Here is a 22,058-nt window from a genome sequence, read left to right as displayed (position 1 = left end):
CCCTCTAGGTGGTCACAAAGCACAGAGCTGATCTCCCTGTGCTATGCGACAGCTTCCCGCTAGCTATCTCATTTACATTTGGTAGTGTGTATATGTCCCTGCCACTCTCTCACATCGTCACAGCTTACCCTTCCCCCTCCCCATATCCTCAAGTCCATGCTCTAGTAGGCCATTGTTTAGCTCTCCTCTCTGCCTTTTCTTCTTTCTCTTGGAAGGTCCTCGGGGCTGGAGGAAACAGGCAGGGTGGGCGGGGATGCAGCTGACACAGGTGCCGGACAGACTCCCGATGAAGACAGCTCTGTGCGCACGTGCAGCGCTTGCTTCCTGCTTCAGACCCAAGCTCTCCTTTACAAAATAATCCCGATCTTGTTAGTTTCTAAATAATCTAGTGGGAAGACACTGAGCGTTTGTATTGTCTTCCTCTGAGGTTTGGATCGGGATTTAACTTTTAGTGTCTAGATCGTCGGGGCATTTGAGGGCTAGTGAAAATGTAAGATCCCGAAGTAATCATCTCCACTCAGTATGACCACGTATGAAATACCTCACTGGAACATTTTATTACCTCTCTCCTCCGAAATAAAACTTTTTATTCTAAGGTAAGAAATAATCAAAAGATTTTAAAGGTTGACAAAACACCTGAATCCACGGAAGTCTGGGTCAAAGCAGTCTGGAGCAGTTATGACTATTCGCTGTAATAGCAACACATGTAAGGCCTTGGCAGTTCCCCCCGAAAAAGGAAATTAATGATTAATGATAAGGGGTAAACCTTAGAAAGGAAGAGGCTCGGTTTTAATACCAAGGAGAGAAATTACGGTGACTATGAAGGGACAGAGGGAGTGAGAAAGAAACATCAAAGCATCTGAGCCCAAATAACGGCACAGAAGTTGCCATTTGGTGGTGTGTGTTAGAGCCAAATTACAGGACAAAGATAGAAGGTGGGAAGGACAAAGCGGAAAAAGTGACTACAGGTGAGGACAGGGCACAGTCGAACTCCCATCTCGGGAGCATCTTGGGCTGCTCTGCGGTCTCCTTCTGTCTTGTGGCGCTATGGTTCTTTGGCCCAGGTCCTGGCCCTGTGTCACCCGCTTTGCCCTGTGGTGCAGCCTCCTGACACCAGTGGCTCCCCGGGCCTCAGAAGGGGAAGCGTGAAGACAGATGCAGTGACTTAAATTAGCCCGGGAGCCTGGAGGGAACAGCGGTGACACTGCCCCTTCCTCTGCCCCTCTTCCGACCTCCCTCCCTGTCTTTCTTCCTTACCTGGAAGCGGAACAGTCCCAGAGGGGAATCCTGCAAATTCTGGGGCTGGCAGAGAAGCGGGAGTCATTGTCTTGGAGCAGTGGAAATCCTCCACCACAAAGGAAATTGTCTGCTCACCACGCTTTTTGCAGAGCCATTGTCCAGGAGTTACCCGTTTTAACTTGTCCGTTGTAGGATGCAAACGAGCTCCTCAGCGTGACTGCCTGATGATCACATCAGCCCTGCTACTCTGTCCTTGTCAGGGCAACTTGCTAAGACCTGAGATGCGCTGACGGCGGTCTCATCATATCCTTAGATAATCCTTAGTAGAAGTTACGTGATCACAGGTGAGGATGTGACTCTTGCTGTGACATTTTTGCATCTCCGTAGAGGAGCTGAATTTAGGAACAAGGTCTCCTGAGTCTTGGTCCACAGTTTTTTTATTCGTTTGTTTTAAAGAATACACCATAAAACCTCACTTGTTTCTAAGTTCCTAGGGTTGGTTTTGGCATCAAGGGGAAAAGAAACTGAGCCGGCCTAGGATGGAGGAGGTTGGACAGAGAGACAGACAGGAGCCTGTGGTGAAGGATTTTGTGATTGTCGAGCTCCGTAGCTCCCGCTTTCACTGTCGGAGCTGAGCAGGGGGCCGGCTGCTACCCCTGGCCTGGCTGGTGTCCCATTTTTGAGGCCCCAGGGTTATTTTTAGCCTCAGGGCCTTGGAAGCAGGTGTGGTCCAGGCTTGAAGGCCACGCCTGGAATCTGTTCAAGTCTTGTGCGCGTCTATTTAGGAGCTGAGGACAGTGACGGGGCCGCTTAGTGACTTTGTTAAACGAATTTGTGCTTTTCCAGTGAGAGGACTGAAAGTCACACTGTTTCATTTGGGATGCTTTAGGTAGGTTTGTTTTGGAAACTTTATAAATTGAAAATACATTTTAAGAGTGTTAAGGAATATATTAGAAAGCTAGCTACGAGTCCTTTGTATACGGAAAAAAAAACCCTTCTGTTTTAAAAGAGTTACACCTCAGCTGACCCTTTTTAAAAGTCCAGGTTTATAGTCACAAGTGTGTAATTTAAAATTTAGTTTTTCTCACCCCCCCCCAAACGTTATTGTTATTAAAATAATCCTTTGTAGTCCTTTTGTGAAGTAGAGATTCAGCTTTTTACCTTGAGGGTAAACATCAGCTTCCCTATATTGTGTTTGTTGATATTCTTGCTTTGTCCAAACCCACACTTTTTGTCGTTGTTGTGTGTGTGTGTGTGTGTGTGTGTATACATTTTTTTTTTTTGGCCGTGCCATGCGGCTTGTGGGATCTTAGTTCCCTGACCAGGAATCGAACCTGGGCCCAAGGCAGTGAAAGCACAGAGTCCTAACCCCTGAACTGCCAGGGAATTCCCAACCCACACTTTTCTTGACAGCGCTGTGCAGGAGGACTAGAGCCACCAGGACCCGGGTCTGCGTGGATGTCATGCCCTTTCTCTAATTTTTTTCTGCACTTTCCAAGATTATGGGAAAGAAAGGAATATAATAAATATTACCTTTACTCAAGCAAAACCATTATGACATTTTTGAATATATATGCTCATGTGTTTGTATCTATGTGGGTGTTTGAGGTTCCGCTTTACCTACTGTTCTGTACTTTGATTTTACTCTCTTTATATATCATGATTATCTTTCATTATTGGTCATGATTACTTTGGTCGTAATATCTTTAGTAATTTAGCTCTTTGTCAGGAAAGTACACCTGTTATATAGTGGAATTTTGCTGTTTGGGGGTAGGTGGGCTAACTGAGGTGCATGGATAAAGATGATAAGTTTATATTAGTACTACCTACCCCCTGAATACAGTAATCTCTTGTGGTAAGAGATTCGATACACCTTCTGACAAGGAGAGCTCCTTGAAAGCATTTTTCTTTATTTTAATGTAAACCTCCTTTAAATGATTTCCTTGTTGTATAGCTCTATTCAAGCATGCATCTTGTTCAACATGTCTTTGATGTTTTCCTCCATTCTCTGTTATAAAGCCAAGATTCTGTTATTAGGTACTACACATTTGTGGAGTTGGAAGAATTGTATTAAATTAGCATTAATAGTAATCTTTCCTGTTACAGTGTTTCTTTTTATTTCTTTGCCAAGTAATGCACTAACATAGGAACCACAGCTTCTTCCTTTGTAGTTTTAAGGAAGAAACTATACTAAACATTCTTGTGTGTGTGTGTGTGTGTGTGTGTGTGTGTTTTACGCTTAAGTTAAAAGTTCAAGTGACTAAAAATGCTTCATTTCCAAAAGATATAACCATAGTTCTGAAGGAAGACTGAACACCCGCCACATCTTTTCCTGGCATTTGCCCAGTTCAGCGTTACCTTGGTCAACATGTTCACTGGCCTCGAGCCCTGACATAGAGAACTAGTCTCCCAGGCGTCCACATAGCCATCTTCGCCTCCCTCCTGGTCTTCACTTAACCATCAGAGCAAGGGCTTCTCTGACTGCTCTGTTTAAAACTTTAACCCCTCCCCCTCCACTCTCCTCCTTCTTTCCCTGCTTAACTTTTTCTCCATGGCACCGATCGCCGTCTCCCATACGACATGTTTTGTTGTTGTTGCTGTTTATTATGCATCTCTGGTCATTCAGCTAGAAACTCCAGGAGGACAAGAGCTTTTGCCTCATTAATTTTTGCTGCATTTCCACAGCAGTGCCTGGCACTTATCAGGCGCCCAGTAACCATTTGTTAGTTGACCGAATGAGTTGCGGTAGGCTTGACAGATGCTCAGGAAAACCAGGATGTACTCATTATTCCCCACGTAACCTTCTGAACCTCTCCTCGCCTGCCTCCAGCCCAGCTGTGTTGCAAAGGTCCTTCCACAGTGGGTTCTCCTCAGCTCTCAGATTAAACCAGCCTCTGGCCACATAGCTCTTGCCAGCCACTCGATCCAGGAGTCCTTCACTCCCACCCCCTCAAGACTGCTGCTTCTGGGGGGGTAGAGTCCTGATGTTTTCAGGCAGGGTGCCAGGAGGAAGCTTTAAATGCAGAAGGGTAAGTGAGGGAGCCCTGGGGCAGGAGTGTGTCAGGGATGGATGACTGGTGTGGAGGCAGGAAAGAGGAGGGGAGGAGGGGAGAGGGGTGCAGCGGGGCGGGGAGCTCAGGTGGGTCAGGGAGGGGGAAGCTGGTAGAACGGGTGACCAGAAACGGGAGGCTTCCGGTGAGCCCGTTCCAAGAGCGCAGTGCTGTTCCTCAGCAGGAACTTGGGCAGGGCTGCTCACAGACCTGGGCTCTGCCTGGGCTGGTCTGTGTCTGAAGCAGAGGCCTTGTGTCGAGTCTCTGAAGGATGGCTACTCTTCCAGCCTTTGTCTGTGGATCCTTGAGATGCGCGTAAACAACCTGCGCCTCTGACAAGAGCGGGTTCTTCCTACACTGCAGTGAGTTGCTCAGAGGCGGTTGGTGGATTTTTCCAGTGCTGACAAATGCTGTCTCCATGCCTAGCTCTGTCTAGACAGTGATTCAAGCAACCTCTATCCCATTATCGCCACCACTAGTCAGGTTGCGTCCTCTATGCTGGGGTAAGAACATATGGCCAAGGCAGGAATAGGTGACTGAAAAATGCATTAAGCTCGTATTGCCTTCTTGGCTTTGGTGAGGATGGTTTTTGGGTTTGTTTTTGTTTCTTTTTTTTTAAAAAAAAGTTAATTAATTTATTTATTTATTTATTTTTGTCTGCTTTGGGTCTTCGTTGCTCCGTGCGGGCTTTCTCTAGTTGCGGCAAGTGGGGGCTACTCCTTGTTGCGGTGCGCGGGCTTCTCATTGCGGTGGATTCTCTCGTTGCGCTTGTCGTGGAGCACCGGCCCTAGGCGTGCGGGCTTTGGTAGTTGTGACCTGCAGGCTCACTAGTTGTGGCGCATGGGCTTAGCTGCTCCGCGGCATGTGGGATCTTCCCGGACCAGGGATCAAACCAGCGTCCCCTGCATTGGCAGGTGGATTCTCAACCACTGCACCACCAGGGAAGCCCTGTTTTTGTTTCTTTGTGTCATATATTTTACCAAATACCAGGCCTCAGGGTTTCCGTCAGGGTCAGCCCGCAGCATATGAGGCAGAGAAGCTTTAATCGATGCAGAATTAAAACGGTCAGAGTCCAAGATGCTCTTGCTTCCGGACCTCATGGCCTTCTTTTTTCCCTTTTGATTTGTTCAGTTTTTCTCTTACTAACAGCCTGTGTGCAAGGCTCTGCTGAAAGCCTGTTTGGTGTATCCTGTTGCCCATTTCTTCAGTTTTACTGGAGGAAAAAAAATTTAAGACTGGCTTGTAGTTTAATAGGTAAACTACAAGCCAGTCTTAAACTTCTCACCTGATTATATGCTTTCCATAAATTCTCTGAGAATCTGAACTTGAGCTGAAGCCCAACCAAACAAGGCTCGGTCACTGTCCTCACTTAACAAAGCAGACAAGGCACAGCTTTGGGGTCCTTTCCCCTCTCCTGAGAATTCCTTTGAAGAAGGAAGGTTTTAAAATGGAACTGGGGGATGGGATGGGGGTCAGCCCGTGGGCCCCGATGTGGGCATCTGGGGTGGCTGTGCCGGCAGCAGCCCCAGAGGGAGAATCGTGTGCGAGAAAGAAAGGGCCTCACCTCTCTCCTGGTGGAGCAGACCCAGTGCAGTGTGACCCGCCGAGAAGCCAGGATCGTATCTGGGAAGTCGAAAAGAATAACGCCTCATCTGAGAAGAGGAAGGGAGACGCTTACCAGTCATTTAAAAACGACCTCAATCTTTAAAAAATTTGCTGGTTGGACACTAGCTTTAAAGGCTACAAGTCAAGTAAAGGCTGCAATCAAAACAAAACGCTTTTCCTCTAACGGCAAATACTGGTTCTTAGCCAGTTGAGCTTTATTTCGTTCTTTTAATTAAATTGGTCATCAAAATAGTCTTAGATGTAACAGTTCTCCGACATAACTAATTCAGTGGTATTCTTTAGTCCGTTGATAACTCTTGCGAAGTTGGAGATAGAGTGAGTTTGGACAAATAACACTCTCCTAATTTCCATTATAAAGTCACAGATGCATTTCCATAGGTATCCGAATGGAATCTCCAACGTAAGTTACACAGAAAAACTTCAAATATCATATGTTAGGGTAGAAGGTTCTTACACAGTTCATGTCAGTATTAACTGTTATAAAATAGGAAACGTAAATTGTTTGCTGAAATGTAAAATATGCCACGGTTGGCCCTTCTTCAGGGGCTCTGCGGCGTGGTTCCCTGACGTGTGTATTTTGTTTACTAATATACTGCCTCTGCTCTCTCCATCTCTTCATAAATGAAGTCTTTTAAATCCTTTATTTCTGAAACTAGGATACTTTGTAAATATTTGTTTAGTGGACCTGGTTAAGGTTACTAGTCTTCGGTACAATAAATACTGACCTTTTTAAGAATTTAATTTAATTTTTTATTTTTTTAAACATCTTTATTAGCGTATAATTGCTTTACAGTGGTGTGTTAGTTTCTGCTTTATAACAAAGTGAATCAGTTATACATGTGTCCCCGTATCTCATCCCTTTTTTTTAAAAAAATGGAAAACTCTCTTGTATGTGTATAGAAGGGTTATGTCGCTGTCTTCTGAAGGCCGGCTGCCTCCTAGGTTTCCTCGGTGGTGGACTGGGACGTCCCATCACCCTTCTCTTGAGAAGAGAGTCTCTGCTGCCCCGGCCCCATCTCCCGGGTAGCATCGTGGTCCAGGGCGCTCTCAGCACGATCCCCAGGCAGCCCGGAGGGCGGCCCACGTGGGGGACCTTGAACAGCGCCCTGGGGGTCTGCAGGGACGGAGTGACGCGGCTGAAGGCCTTGACCTTGAGTGGCCCCATGGCCTCCATACGGGGAACTTGTGGTCCCGCCCTCTCTTTGGGGGGGAACATCCCAGGTTGCAGCAGGTTGTCCTTTAAGAGATAAATTTTGTGCTTCCTTGAACACGAGTGTCACATTTTAAATTTCTCTTGAGTCAGAGTAGCTCCAGAGGATACTCTCCCGTTAGGATGCCCTAAAGCATCTTGCTGACCCTTCAAGCACATGGCCGTGAATTACTCCTCAGCCTTTTGGGCCTCGGGTAAACAGCCGATTGGGTGTAATGCTAGAGGAAAGGAGGAGCTGTCTTTTTTTTTTTTTTTTTTTTTTTTAACATCTTTATTGGAGTATAATTGCTTTACAGTGGTGTGTTAGTTTCTGCTTTATGACAAAGTGAATCAGCTATACATATACATATATCCCCATATCTCTTCCCTCTTGCGTCTCCCTCTCTCCCACCCTCCCTATCCCACCCCTCTAGGTGGTCACAAAGCACCGAGCTGATCTCCCTGTGCTCTGTGGCTGCTTCCCACTAGCTGTCTATTTTACGTTTGGTAGTGTATATATGTCAACATTACTCTCTCACTTCGTCTCAGCTTATCCTTCCCCCTCCCCGTGTCCTCAAGTCCATTCTCTACATCTGCATCTTTATTCCTGTCCCGCCCCTAGGTTCTTCATAACCTTTTCTTTTCTTTTTTTTTAGATTCCGTATATATGTGTTAGCATATGGTATTTGTTTTTCTCTTTCTGACTTACTTCACTCTGTATGACAGACTCTAGGTCCATCCACCTCACTACAGGTAACTCAATTTCGTTTCTCTTAATGGCTGAGTAACATTCCATTGTATATATGTGCCATATCTTCTTTATCCATTCATCTGTCATTGGACACTTAGGTTGCTTCCATGTCCTGGCTATTGTAAATAGAGCCGCAGTGAACATTGTGGTACATGACTCTTCTTGAATTATGGTTGGGAGTTGTCTTTTAAGGTTAAGTATTTCTACATGTTTTATTTAGATTTCCAAAAGTGCATGTATGGGAGACCCATGGATATATAGGTTGTATTACATTCTAATTAAATTTGGAAAAAATCAAATTAGAGTACTTTAAGTGAAAGAAAAAGCAGGATGTGTAACAGTACTGTGTATCCAGTTGAACAGAGAAGGAAAAGGAAAAGAAGATATAGTGTTTTTTTCTATTTTCATTAAAAAAAAAACCTTTGGAAGAAATCAGAGGAAACTATTAAGAGTGTTTACCAGTTAGAGGGCCAGGGAGGACCTGGGCAGATGGAGGACAAGGGCGGGAGAAGGATTTTCAACGTGCTAATTTTTTTCACTTAAATGTATTTGTTGGACTTTCAATGTAATGGCAATTTTAACAGCTTTATTGAAATGTAGTGGACAAACACTGGATGGATAAAGTATACGTATTCATAGTGTGTATACAGTTTTCTGTTTTTTATTTTTTTTGGGCCATGTGACTATAGTCCGTATTAAAAATAGAAAGAAATTAATTAAAACTTTTTAAATTGTCTAAGAAAATAGGTAAATAGCAAAACTGGCTTTGCTCTATGGCTTTGCTATATGCACTTGGGCCCCCGTGTTCCAGCTAAAAATTCGTATGCCTTCTGACTTCTTGAAGAGATTTTGGGGTAAGGTGAGCTTGTTGGGGCTGCCAACTATCAAATATTCTCCTGTCATCTCTTAAATCCTACTTGATGCAAAAGATTCCGAGAACAAAACTATCACAGATGCGTCCCTGATCTCAGCGTGTTGACCTTCTTCGGAAAGAACAATGAATGGAGAGAAATTTCTAAATTAGAGTTGTAGCCTAGGATGAGGTCTTGCCCAGAATTCTGGAGCTGCAAGTGAACAAGGTTCAAGGCTGTTGTTACCTCACCTTCCACAGCCCCTTGGCAGCCTCGGCCTCCTCCATAGTCACCTGGGACCTCAGAACATCAGACGTCGCACATGAAGGCGCTGTCAGAGGGCTCCAGCTGGCCGCAGGACAGTGTGAAAGGCGTAACTGTATCCTCAGTTCACCTTCACTGTTTTGTTTCAGCTGCGTCCTCCTGTCAGGGTCACTTTGACCAGACATCTTCTTGGTCGGGGAAAGGGTCTTTTTCTCCCCAGAACGACTGACTCTGGTTCTCGGGGGAGGAATGACCGTTTTCTTCCCGCTGGACCTGTTGGCCGCAGCCTGCCTTGGCTTTCAGTGATCTGGGCTTCTGAGAGTTGGCTGGAGGGAAGCAGAGATGCGCACTTTCTCACTCAGCTTTTGCATGTCTGCCGTCTTCTCCCTCCCTTTGTCCCTCGATCTGCTAACCCAGATAACTGCTTTGTCCTGCCCGGCTTGCACCGCTGAGAGGAGCCACTGGGGCCCAGAGACTCAGGCCATTGTTGCTTCCATTTGCCCCCGTTCTCGGGTTTCCACTTTCTGCGCTGCCCGGGCTCCCGCGTGGACACGTCACGTCACTGTGTCTCGGTGCAGCTTCGTTGTGGGGACAGGTTCCTTAGGAAAACAGGGTAACCCAGGAGCGGGAGCTCCGGGGAGCGAGTCAGGCCGTCTGAGCCCAGGACCTTGCGTGGCTGTGAACTGTGTCGCCGGGTAGTCAGGACTTGAGTCAGGAGTGCCCTGGGCGGGTGCTGTGCGAATGTGCGTTGGTTGATGGAGTAGGACAGATTCTCGGCTCTGGTTTCTTCAGTCGAAGGTAGAGATGACTTCTGTGCTTCAGTGCCCTTAAGCTGTACTAAAACTAATACATTCGTATAATGAAGATACGAAATGGACAGATGACGGATTATGTGGAGCTGCTTTGTGAGATGTGAGGCCAGACGAGATGTGGCTTCTCAGGTGCCTTCTAACGCCGTGCACGTCTGGCTCCGTGAGAAGCGGCACCGCAGCAGGATGGAGTTGCCCCGTCCTTATCTGCCGAGGCATGCCTTTCAGATTCCAGATGCAAGGCAGCTCTGTTAGCAAATGGCATCTTTACAGCTTTGCTCCTCCTTTCTCTGTGTGATGACTAGTTGCTTTCTGACTTACTCTCTTTAGATAACTGGCATAATTTCATCCTCAAAACAAACTTTGTGAGGAGACAAGGCCAATATTACATGTACCTTTTAGAGATGAGGGAAGTGTGGTTCAGAGAGGTTAATATGATTTGTCCCAAGTCACATAACAAGTAGAGGGCAAGGCCCCTCCTCTCTCTATCCTGCCTTCTCCTACTTCTCCATGCTTCAGTTTCTAATTTGTGAGTCTGAGATTAGGAAACAGGACCCGAGGATGTTCGAGGGGGTCTGTCATCCTAATCCAAAATCAGTTAATCAGATGTGAATTATTCAGTATCTTAAGTCATTTTTTGAACAAGGAGGGTTTTACTAACTTGTAACAGCGTAACTTGAATATCTTATACGCAAAACACTGTGGAAGTAAGAAATAACAATACAAAACGTCTGCCACCAAGCAGTTTAACCTCTAGAAGTCAAATGCCAACAGCGGACATCTAGTTTTATGTAGTAGGGCATTTCCTATAAGCGGAGATGGACCGGGGAGATAGGAACATGAGAATATTGCAGGTCCGGGTGCGGGCTTAAGCTATGGGCACAGAACTCCAAGTAGTGTTAACTAGGAAATGGTCTCTCTTAGGAGTTTGGCAAGCATAAGGAAGCATCAGTTCCGGTATTAAGGGCTCTCGTATGCCTGGGTTGCTCACCTCGAGTGCAAGGTTAAGGTGTGAGATTTTCTGAGGCTGGGAATCGGTGAGTCTCTTGAAAATGAGGTACAAGAAAAAGAGAACCGGAAGCGGAGGGCCGGCCAGGATCTTAGCTGCGAGTCTGCCTGGGGTGGAGTGGATGCCTCACAGGCCCGCAGCAGCTAGTGCAGCACTCGGCGTGACGAGCACGTCAGTCATCGCCCCTCCTCTTCCTTACAAGGCAGCCGAAGTTTACGGAACCTCCCCTTTTCCTGCCTCTCCTTCCTGAGGGTAGTTTCAAGGAATGCTCACATCACACACACTCCGTTTATCATAGTAATTCTCAAGCCATCAGGAAAGATTTTTATGTCCTGATAACGTCAGATTGCTAACCTGGTCTGAGGTGGTTGTGTTTTGTGCTATTTTCAAGAAATAAGCAAATAAAATGGAGGAAACCCATCTGGAATAAAAATACTTGGACTGGCTTTTTACAGCTCTTTTAATTTCATGCTGTAAGTCAAGTAGTTCTGGGCCCCCAGGTGATTATATATAATTCATGACTACGTCTTGTTTTTGCCATCTTTGAGTTTTTATATGTTACGGTGAAAGCGAATTATCATTAGTACGTTTTCTGCAGCCATCCCTACTTGTCCTTTCTGTTTGTTTGTTCAAATGAAACAGTGCATCAAGTATGGAATTAGATTAATGGGGTAAATATTATGAATCATACACTCCCTCTAATCCGATGCTCTTTCTTTTTCTGACCCGCATGTTTTGTTTTCCGTCTGTCATTCTCTCTCCATGTAGGCTTCTCAGCCCCGTGTAAAGCCGTTGGAGCGAGGGAACCGAGGTAAAGAATGATGTAATGCACTGGCTGCCCCAAAGCATCTTTTGTTGGAATGGTTATTCCAGTCATCTCTTTATGAATCAAATGTGAGGGGCTGCTTTGTGGCGGGAGGCCTCCGCGAGAGCACGTCAACGGGAAGGAGAAAGAGACGTTCACTTGGAGGGCTCTTGCTGGAAATGGGTTTAACTCTCCTCTTGCCAGTTGCCACCGGCCTGACCTCATACATTTCAGTACAATGGAGTGGCTGAGCCTCTGAGCTCACCGCCGTTACATCATCGTGGCAAGTTAACGGAGGAGGTGGGAAAAGAGGACTTATTGTTGTCATGGCCCATGAGATGATTGGAACTCAAATTGTTACTGAGAGGTTGGTGGCTCTGCTGGAAAGTGGAACGGAAAAAGTGCTGCTAATTGATAGCCGGCCATTTGTGGAATACAATACGTCCCACATTTTGGAAGCCATTAATATCAACTGCTCCAAGCTTATGAAGCGAAGGTTGCAGCAGGACAAAGTGTTAATTACAGAGCTCATCCAGCACTCAGCCAAACATAAGGTACATGCTTGCTTTTTTTTTTTTTTTCCTTTTTAAAATAAATGGACATGCTGAATGGGCAATCATTTTAAATGAAGCCTCATTTTTAAGGGGAGAAAGTAATTTGAGGAAGTTTTGGTTGCTTTTTTAAAACTTTGATACCTTATGACACCTCAGAATAATTCACGAATTGCAGACACTGTCACACCTCAGAGTATTTCTAAACTACACAGAAAGCTTAACTTGTCTTTATTTGATCAAGTGCTATGTTTCCCTATTAATGCTAAAAATTGTTTTATTAATTTAACACAGATAAAAAGTTATGTTTAATACAGTATATTATAATACTCAATTATTAGAACTTATAGTATATAATATTGTATGTATATCATTAATAACTAATGCATTAATACGTGGTTTTATGTTGTTTACAAATGTACTGAAAGGAAATCATTCTTTTCAAGTGCCTTGAGAAGAAAGTAGAAACTAATTATATTACAAGTGTCTTTTATTTGAGGGAAGGTAAGGTAATGGCCAGAATTTAAGGATCTTCAAGGAAGAGTTTTTCTTAGGATACCAGAATGTCAGCTTTGTGGTAGGTCAGGCTATTTCTTTTGTTCAGGGATAAAAATGAGTTCATGCTTTAGTTTTACGAAAAGCTGATTTGTTACCGAGTAGAAACCATTTAAAATGTTTCCTTAGTTCGGGGATCGGGGTCGTTATGTTTATTTTGCGTATTATTTTGTTGTACATGTTTTTACCCTGTTATCGTGTTAAGGATTTAAAACTAAGGAGTTTTGAGCACATTTACACAGAAATAGCATCAAGTTTGCCTTGTAAATGTTGATTTTTACAAACATTTAAACCATGTGTATGCTTGGTTGACCCAGGAAATTGACCACCTCTCATTTTTATTCAGATTATTAAGGAAAACAGGAAGCAGTTACTTGCTTCAGCAGCAGAGGGGTATGGGATTATTTTCCTCGCTTTCCTCCCTGACAGCCTCACGTTTGCATTTTAGGTCGACATTGACTGCAGTCAGAAGGTTGTAGTTTACGATCAGAGCTCCCAAGATGTGGCCTCTCTGGCCTCAGACTGTTTTCTCACTGTACTCCTGGGTAAACTGGAGAAGAGCTTCAGCTCTGTTCACCTGCTTGCAGGTAAGGCTTGTGGTGGAACTGTGAGGACTCGGAACCTCCTTGAGCCTGTGAGTGAGCAGGATTCCGCAGCGAGCTCAGAGTCCACTAGGTGGACGCAACGTCGAGGTCATTGTGTAAAATGCCTTATTGATAGCTTTGGATTGACGTAACTATTCTAGTTAACCTGAGTACTGTTGTTCTCCCCCATTGGTCAGAGTATTTTCGATTTAGCTCAAATGCCTCTTCATCTGGTACTTATTAGCCAGAAGTGCCGTGTAGATCTGTGTGCCTGTACAGATCTACAGACACCGGATGCTCTGCACTTCAGCTCCTGCTCTGCATTCCCACCCCCAAGGAGAGGACCCGTCCAGTATTCAGTGTGGACCCCTGTTAAACATTTTTGGTGGAAGTGGACTCCAGCGATAAGATCACCCATCCTGGACGTTACGTACAATGAGATAGAAAGAGAATGTGTGCAGAATATTTCTTCCAGTAATCAGAGGGAACATTTTAAAACTAACTTAACGCATTCTTGTTTTGTTTTCACAACTAAAAAAAGTCTCAACTTGCAAATGCTAAGCAACCAGGTGACTTTATGAAGTGTGTGGAAAGGACTGACTATTTTATATCTGCCCTAAAGGAGGGTGGTGTGGGAGCTCCATCTCATCAAGTTCCAAAGCAGACTGTTCATCCTTTGCTTTCCCGGTTTGGCAGACAGTCCCGAAGCCCTTTCACTCACTCTGGCTCCCAGAGCAGGGAATACAGTTTGACAATGCGCGGTGACCTTTACCACAAAGCCGCTGTGTCCGGCAGATTCTGCCACGGTGATCGGCAAGATCACGTTTAAAAACCTGATCGAAGAAAAACAAAATATTGACAGATATTGTCGCTTTCGCACCTTTCGTCTTTCGTTGCGAGGAGAGTCCAGGGAGCTTGGCGTCACTGGCAATTGATTGTTTAGACTATGGACGTTTCAGTTGTAAGAGGACAGGATGAATCCGTTGTTGGTTTGGTACCACATTTAAACTCTCTGAAGGTTTAAGTAAGACTTCTGTGTCTTCATTGTTCTCTCATCAGCTTTTGCTCCTGGTTTCAAAGAATAAGCGTAGTTACCTGTCACTTTCACGTGGTCTGTTGGCACACGTTTCATCTACGCTGCAGTTCTGTCCTGCAGCGGAGCCAGCTGGTCTCCGAACGTAGCCCTCAGAACCCTGTAATGGAGAGTTACAGCGTTCGGTTCCGTGTCCGTCGGTAGGCATGGTCTTCTACTGGGAGTGTAACCGCGTGAAATCTGACGACGGTTAATAGAGCTGCTCTCACCTCGGTTGCTGAGTTGAGGGACACAGCCATGCTTCTTGGAGCCACCGTGAGGGCCTTTACCTTGGACTCCTATCGACGGAACCAGGCTTTTTCTTACAGAGGGCACACCCAGACGGAAAGTGACCATCCCTCCTTGCTCTTGTTTGAGACGCTTTTCTCTACGGGGGCTCTGACCCGACGGCGTGGCCGGGCGGACGCTCCTGGAGGGATGAGCTCGTGTCGAGTTCTGGTTTCTCAGGTAGTTGCTCCTCTTTCCCGAGGAGCTCTCCCTGGTTACGTGGAAGGTTCTTTCCAGCCGTGTGCGGCTTTGGGAGGGGTGCTCACTGGGCAGTAAGGAAGGGAAAGGACTCATGCTGACCATCGAGATCGGCCCTAGGGATACGCGGGACGGTGCTGGTCAGAAGCCCTGCGTCCCCACTGTGTGCCGGAAATGGGTCCTAGGCCTAAGCGACAGCCCATCGAGGCAGCTCCGAGAACCACGTACGTGTATTCACAGCTCCATCTTGTCACCCACACCCCAGAATCCTGTATTTCTTTTAGCTTAGAAGGTGGCTTCAAGGACTGAATGACCTGGTTTGGGAGTTTCTGAGCAGCGAGATTTCTTAGGACACCTCCGAGAGGGTTCTGGCTGATTAAACGCCCCCCAGCCGTCCGCAAGCTCCTGACCAGCTGGAAATTCCCTCGGTTAGTGAGCCTGGTCCTCAGAGCGGACAGAAAAGTGAACTGAGTGGGAGAGAGGGCCGGGGAAGGCGTGACCGTCAGCTCTCGGCAGTGTGTTTTTTGTTTTTTGCTTTCGTTTTTTTGTGTTTTTGCCAAGGCCCAGCAACTGCTCAGAGGACGTCCCAGGGATATAGGGTAGAAGGACATATCAACACGTGTTTCTTAAATATTTTGCTTCGGGGAAAATAACTGACCTTGGGAAAGCATGCTGGCGTCCCACAGGTGCTACGGGAAATGACAGGGTCGCCGGAGACAAGTTCTACTACAAGCTGCCCCTGATGCTTTCAGCAGTTGCAGATGCTTGTTGGCCCTGGGGGCATGTGATAATGGAAAGACAAAGTGGTTTCTTGGAGTCATTTCTCCATCACTTTAGAGCTTTCAGTTACTTGGAGATTATTCAGGAAGAAAGTATTTAGCTACGCCAGATGGTTTTCTTATGGTCATTATATCAGTATATGGAGTGAAGAATTGTGGCCCGAATTCCATTCACCTTCTCAGGGCCACCTTACCTACAGAGCAGTGACTCTGGGGAAGGGGAAGAAGAGGACCTCCCCAAGGAACTGATAGAGGAAGCATCTTAGTAAGCCCTGTTCCTCAAGCAAGAGGAGACCCCGACTTACCTGTGGGACCTAGTTACATGGACATTAACAATGAAGACCCCCTTTCGGGAGAGGGTTGGATTCGGGGAAGCTGCACTGGAGCGCAGGGGGCTTAACTCTTCCACATGGAGCAGCAGGTTCTGCTCTGGGACAGGCTAGCCTGGGAAACTTCAGCTTCTGCCAGGGAAAGGGGTCCTGTGAAGCCACTTTGACAGCTGATTATCAGTGAGACCGGGGTCCCAAGCCTTCCGGTCCTGAAACTTCGAACCTGGTTCTGCAGTGAACTCGGCCTGTATTGGCCACATCTGTGGGCTCAGCCAGCGATCCTGACCCCTGACTGACCAACTTTCCCTCTTTTAAGCCCAGCCAGTATTCTAAACCAAGTGATTAATATTCGATAGCCATATGCCACATGCGAATCTTTGATTATTATCTTAAAATCTTATTTAAACTTAGGTTGTCGTGTACCTTTTTCATTTGTTAGCTTAACCCCCCTCCTGGATTCTCTTTTTCAAGCCTAGCACCGTGTCTGTGTTCCCCACAAGGCCCAGCACTTCTACGGTTTTCAATAAATATCTGAAATATAAATTAGCTTACATGTAGGTTTATACCATTTGTATTTCATATGACTTATTTTATTCACTTAGTTTAGTTTGTAAGTGATTATATTATTTTTTTTTTTGCGGTACGCGGGCCTCTCACTGTCGTGGCCTCTCCCGTTGCGGAGCGCAGGCTCCAGACGCGCAGGCTCGGCGGCCACGGCTCACAGGCCCAGCCGCTCCGCGGCACGTGGGATCCTCCCGGACCGGGGCACGAACCCGCGTACCATGCATCGGCAGGCGGACTCTCAACCACTGCGCCAGCAGGGAAGCCCTGAGGATATTTTGACATAAATGATTTACAAGTTGTCTTCATTCAGGTAGAGCAAAAATAAAGCTGTTATGGGAAAAGTATCTAATACGAAAATGTTTCCATCTATTTAAGCAGATTTCAACATGATTTAAGATCTAATAAATACACTAGTACAGGGAATCCCCCAGCGGCCCAGTGGTTAGGACTCTGAGTTCTCACTGCTGAGGGCCTGGGTTCAATCCCTGGTCGGGGAACTAAGATCCCACAAGCCACATGGTGTGGCCAAAAAACAAAACAAAACACTAGTACAATTAAACAGGGCTTAGATCCTGAACTTTGATGAGGAGCTATGAGCTCTAGAAAACCTAGTGCCATTCATAGGAGGATACAAGCCCTTGAATCCATATGAATTGAGAACAGTTGAAATAACTTTTTTTGTACTTTAAAAGTAAATTGAGGGACTTCCCTGGTGGCGCAGTGGATAGGAATCCACCTGCCAGTGCAGAGGACACGGGTTAAAGCCCTGCTCCGGGAAGATCCCACACGCGGAGCAACTAACCCTGTGCGCCACAACTACTGAGCGTGCCACAACTACTGAAGCTTGCGCGCCTAGAGCCTGTGCTCTGCAACAAGAGAAGCCACCGCAATGAGAAGCCCGCGCACCGCAATGAAGAGCAGCCCCCGCTCGCCGCAACTAGGGAACGCCCGTGCGCAGAAACCAAGACCCAACGCAGCCAAAGATAAATAAATAAATTTATTTTTAAAAAGTAAATTGATTATCCTGCCATTAATAAGTCTCCCAGCAGTCTCCCAATAACCAAGCCAGATTAGACCGTAGCACTGTTTCACCCCCAGGGGATTAAAGGGTTTTACTATGAGATGTGGCCTCATCTTAGCCGAACAGAATGAACTTGGATCCCTTTGGAACGTTGTCCCTCATCGCTGACGGGTATAAACAGTTGCTAACCTTGACTTATTGATCAATGTTTTTGGTCTTGTTAACCTTCAGAAAACTAGTTCTCTCTAAAAAAATAATCTTGGTTCTTGGCCTTTATTCATTATATTACTTTATTTTACTAGCCTTTGTCTATTATCAATATATCTCTAAGGGTGCCAGATTGAAAATAAATATATTAGAAAAAAAGAAAACCCACCGAATTTGGACTTTTTTTGCATGTGCTAACAGAGAGAAAAGAGAATAGGTGGGTTCACTTCGTAGAAATAAAGGTTGCTGTTCTATTATTTTCTTCTCTTTCCTCGCTGTTGTAACTCTGAGTAAAGGCAAAAGGGACCCACGAAAGCTTGCTAATTCTCCAGCACTCATTTCTATCTCATGATGAGGCACATTTTTGCCCTGCAGCAAAAAAACCCTAATTGAATCACAGACCTCAGCCCTTTCATTTACAGCCCTTGCGTGACTCTCCCCAGCTCTCACTATTCTCACTGTGTGCCCAGGCCCCTGTCTGCAGTAATTCCTGAGTCTTCTTGAATTCCCTCAGGAGGCTAGACTGAGAATCAGGGGTGCCCACTTCAGGTCAGGCTGTGCTTTTTGTGGTAGCTCTCTCTCAGCCTCTTGGTGGACTTCAGAGTCATATTCTTACTTCACGTTTTATGGAAGAAGCAATGTATAAAAATAGACTGTATATAAAATTTTTAAGCATTAAATGTTTTCAGCTGGGGCGGAATCATCAAATAAAAGTCTACTGTGTCCTGAGCTGAAATGCCATTCCGGATAATGATAGAAGATACCATTGGGGTCAGCGTCAGGCACAGTGCTGAGGGCTCTTAGAAACATTTCGTCTCTGAGCACAGCCAAGGTCTTAGATTAATGTCTGCTGTGGCTAAAGGCCAAATACGTATTTCTTTGTTTTGAGTCAGAGTTGCTACTGTAGTTAGAGCTAGGAGTGAATAAAAATGTATTTGACTCTTGACACATTTTCAGCTTAACAGGAATCGAGATTGAGTCCGCAGTTCTGTGTAATAAATGTGCAGCTTTGGTTCCGTGGAACCAGTTACCTTCCTAATGGAAGTAGGGCAGAACCCGATCCTGCTGCTTACAGATTTGCTGTGCGTGCCGTTGTCCTCATCCGTTCTCTTATCCAGTGTGGCGTTTCTTCTGTGCTTGTGTCTAGAGAAGGGAAACCTTCCGTCATCCCAGTTCAGATCCCGTAGTTGCTGGTAAAAGAGATTGACATTAATGGATTCCAGTCAAAGTACAGCAGTTATTCAGGAATTGGCTCTTCTTGTGTTTAAAGAGCCGCGGTGGGAGCCACTGAAAACAGACTAAAAATAGGTGCCGTTTCGCCCACTGGTGGCCGTGTAGTTGCTGGCTCTGCTTCTCAGTTTGCATGAGGTTATCTAAACCGGCCCGTCTTTTCTCCGCTTCTTACCTGCCTGTGCGGTAACAAGCCAGCTCTGTCACTCGCCAGCTACCGGGGGCCAGGACGTCATGCGTGAGGCTGCGTCCGTTTAACACACGGACTGCAGACCCGGCTCGAGACAGTTCCTCACCCTGACATTTTGCACAAGCTGCGCGGAAGCACCCTGGGTGACGGCGGTGACATCGGTGCTCCCCTGCCCTGGTCGTGTCATTTGTGTCCTGTCCGTTCCGCTGGCCTCGGTGTTCGAGGGCTCCCTTGGGTGGGCCTGGGGGATAGGGTGCCGGAGGAGTGCACATCTTGCCCCTGCCCTTGAGCCCCGTCGGGTAATTTGGGGCAGCACGTCCGGAGCGGATGAAATAGAAGCAGATGACAGCGCGCCGAGCTGCGTGTCCCAGTGACGAGGGGGCGACTTGGCGTTGCCTGCAGTAGTTGGGGAAGGTCTGAGGACGGCGGTGGAATTTTACTTGAACGTTGAAAAATGAGTAAGATTTGGGCGGGGAGGGTCCTCTGTGGACTGACATAATTAAAAATGTCAGCAGTGAACACAGAGTTTAGGAGGCAGCCCGGAGACTGAGTGGACTTCTTGTGCCGGGAGGAAGGGGAATTGCGAGGAAGTGCAGTCAGGCTGTGTGGGCCCTTCAGCCTGGAAGGACGAGTCTGTGCTTTGCTGGGCTGGCCTGGGGGGCCCTCGGAGCCTCGGTGACACCTGTCACCTCTTGGCCACCAGACCTCCCTTCTGGCCTCCCTGCGCTGTGCTTCCAACTCAGGCCCACATCAGCCCCTCAGACCTGCCCCGGGACCCTCCCCATTGCTCTCTCACCCTGCCCGGCTGCCTCTCTGCCCTTTGCTCACACTCTCGCCAACGTTACGTCTCTCCTTGATGTTTTCGGTGTAAGTGTGATTCTATCACCCCCCGGCTTAGCCTGCATGAGTGCTCTTAGGGTAAATTCCAGAATCCTTCCCTGACTCCGAAGCCCTGCAGTGTCGGCTCCTGCCTGCCTCTGTGCCCTCATCTCGTGCCCCTCTCCGTCCTCAGGTTGTTGGGGTGTGTGTGTGTGTGCGTGTGTGTGTGCGTGCGTGTGTGTGTATTTTAGCACTTCAGCCTCGGTTGCCCGAGACCTGCAGCCCAGAGGCACCCTCCTCCTCCTCGAAGTGTCCCCCTCTCCCCATGTACCCAGGTGTCTCCTGCTGGATTCACGGTGGCCGTCAAGCCCCCCCGGCTCCCAGGCAGAGTTGGGTGTCCCCTGTCACACACACTCCTTTGACCGCCCACCGTGATTAGCCAATTACTCACCTACTAATTCGGTTGAAGTTTGCCCCGCTGAACTGTCAGTTCCAGAGAGGGCCTCTGTCGTGGTCACCGCTGTCCCGTCACCCAGCGCCGTGTCTGGCCCACGGCGGTGCCCACGGCACGGCTCGGCACCCTCCTGTGGCTGCCAGTGGTCTCCAGGGTTGTTTGGCCGACGAACAGGGCCCCCTTCCTTCCCGCCGGCCCGCCACACCTGCTGGGAGGACGGCCGCCGGAGCGGACACACCCGGGGATCGCGGGAGGGCCTGCTCGGGGTGGATTAGGAAGCCTGAGCTTCACGGGAAAAGGCCCTAGAAGTGAGCTGAGCGGTGACCCACGCACAGTTCACGCGTCAGGCCGATGGGACTGCGGAGACCAGACTCCTACTCCCTCTTCCTCGGGACTCAGAGCATCGTCTCCCGGTGGACAGTCTCACGAGGCCTCGCCCCCTGACGGCCACCAGGGGCACATCCGGCCGCCGCTTCATCCTTAGCCGGGCTCTGATGATAGTCGGTCCAGTTCGTTCCCTGAGCCCTGGATGTCGCACCGGACTCTGTGGTCCTGTGCTGCCGAGGGAACCCACCTCTCGTGGGAAGTTCCCTGGACGTGATAGAAGCACCCTGAGGACTCACTGGGGCTTCTGGATGATGAAAGCAGCATTTACCAAGTCTCCCTTTTTAACCTGTCGTAGCAGAGAAATGTTTTCCTTGCCCTGTGCTGCTTCGCTCACCCTGAGGGTCCTCTGGGGCCTTGTGGTCAAGGAGTAGGAAGCAGGTTCTGGGCTCACACCCAGGCCCACAGAGCTTTCAGCTCTGAATGGAATCAGGAAGTCCTTTTGAACACCCCAAATCCACAAGACTTGTGTCCATCAACAGCTATTCATTGTATCAAGGGAGGATTCAATAAACAATTATGTGGCAAGCACTGTGCAAAATGCAGAGGTGATTGCAAAAGAGTGTGAGACACAATTCTTACGCAGACAGTTCACAGGGTATTATAGCTGGAGAGATAAGAGGTCACCACACACACACACACACACACACACACACACACAGAATTCACAATTAGCAGGTTAATGGTAGATTCTTACTGCCATGTGATGGCTCTGTGTGTGTGTGTGTGTATTTTTTGGCTGCGTGGTTTGTGGGATCTTAGTTTCCTGACCAGCGATCGAACCCGCGCTCCCTGAAGTGGAAGCACGGAGCCCTGACCACTGCACTGCCAGGGAATTCCCATGACTATACCTTTTATAGAAGTTCTAAGTTGGCAAGATCATATTTAAATACACTGGTCAGGGAAGAATTTTGGTTTTTTTTAATACAGCAGAATTTTTTAAAATGCAACAGAATAGCATTGAAACTAGAGGGACTTCCCTGGTTGTTGCCAGAGGCTGGCGATGAGAAAGCCCAGGTGTGGTGGGGAAACAGTAAGAATGGGCCTGGGACATGGTGGTGGGTAGACGGGGACAGAGAGGGTGGACGGTAGAGCGGGATCAGGTGATGAAGGCTTGAGCGTCTGATCAGGAAGTTTGGATTGTATTCTGTGGGTATTTGGGAGCAGAGGATACATCAGCACTTTATCTCAGGAGCTTAACCTGGCAGCAGAGTGGAGACAAGTTGGGAAAAGGACAGAC

General features: G+C 47.3%; 1 protein-coding gene across 12 annotated transcripts in view; it reads left to right on the top strand.

Annotated features, from left to right (window-relative positions):
• Positions 1-22,058, top strand: part of DUSP16 (dual specificity phosphatase 16) — a 182,592-nt gene that overhangs the window by 124,460 nt on the left and 36,074 nt on the right. For 11 of the 12 annotated variants that reach the window (XM_067008736.1, XM_067008743.1, XM_059082633.2 and 8 more), the window contains 2 exons: positions 11,557-12,147; positions 13,148-13,286. In XM_067008736.1, the coding sequence (XP_066864837.1) occupies positions 11,920-12,147; positions 13,148-13,286 (367 nt within the window). In that variant the 5' untranslated portion in view covers positions 11,557-11,919. Of the gene's footprint in view, positions 1-10,703; positions 10,817-11,556; positions 12,148-13,147; positions 13,287-22,058 lie in introns of all 12 variants that reach the window. The other variant, XM_067008744.1, reaches the window with a different exon arrangement.

Source organism: Kogia breviceps, chromosome 12 (genome assembly GCF_026419965.1).
Source record: "Kogia breviceps isolate mKogBre1 chromosome 12, mKogBre1 haplotype 1, whole genome shotgun sequence".
Classification (NCBI taxonomy): domain Eukaryota; kingdom Metazoa; phylum Chordata; class Mammalia; order Artiodactyla; family Physeteridae; genus Kogia; species Kogia breviceps.
Note: the sequence above shows the minus strand (reverse complement) of the source record. Positions and strands in the feature narration are given on the sequence as shown.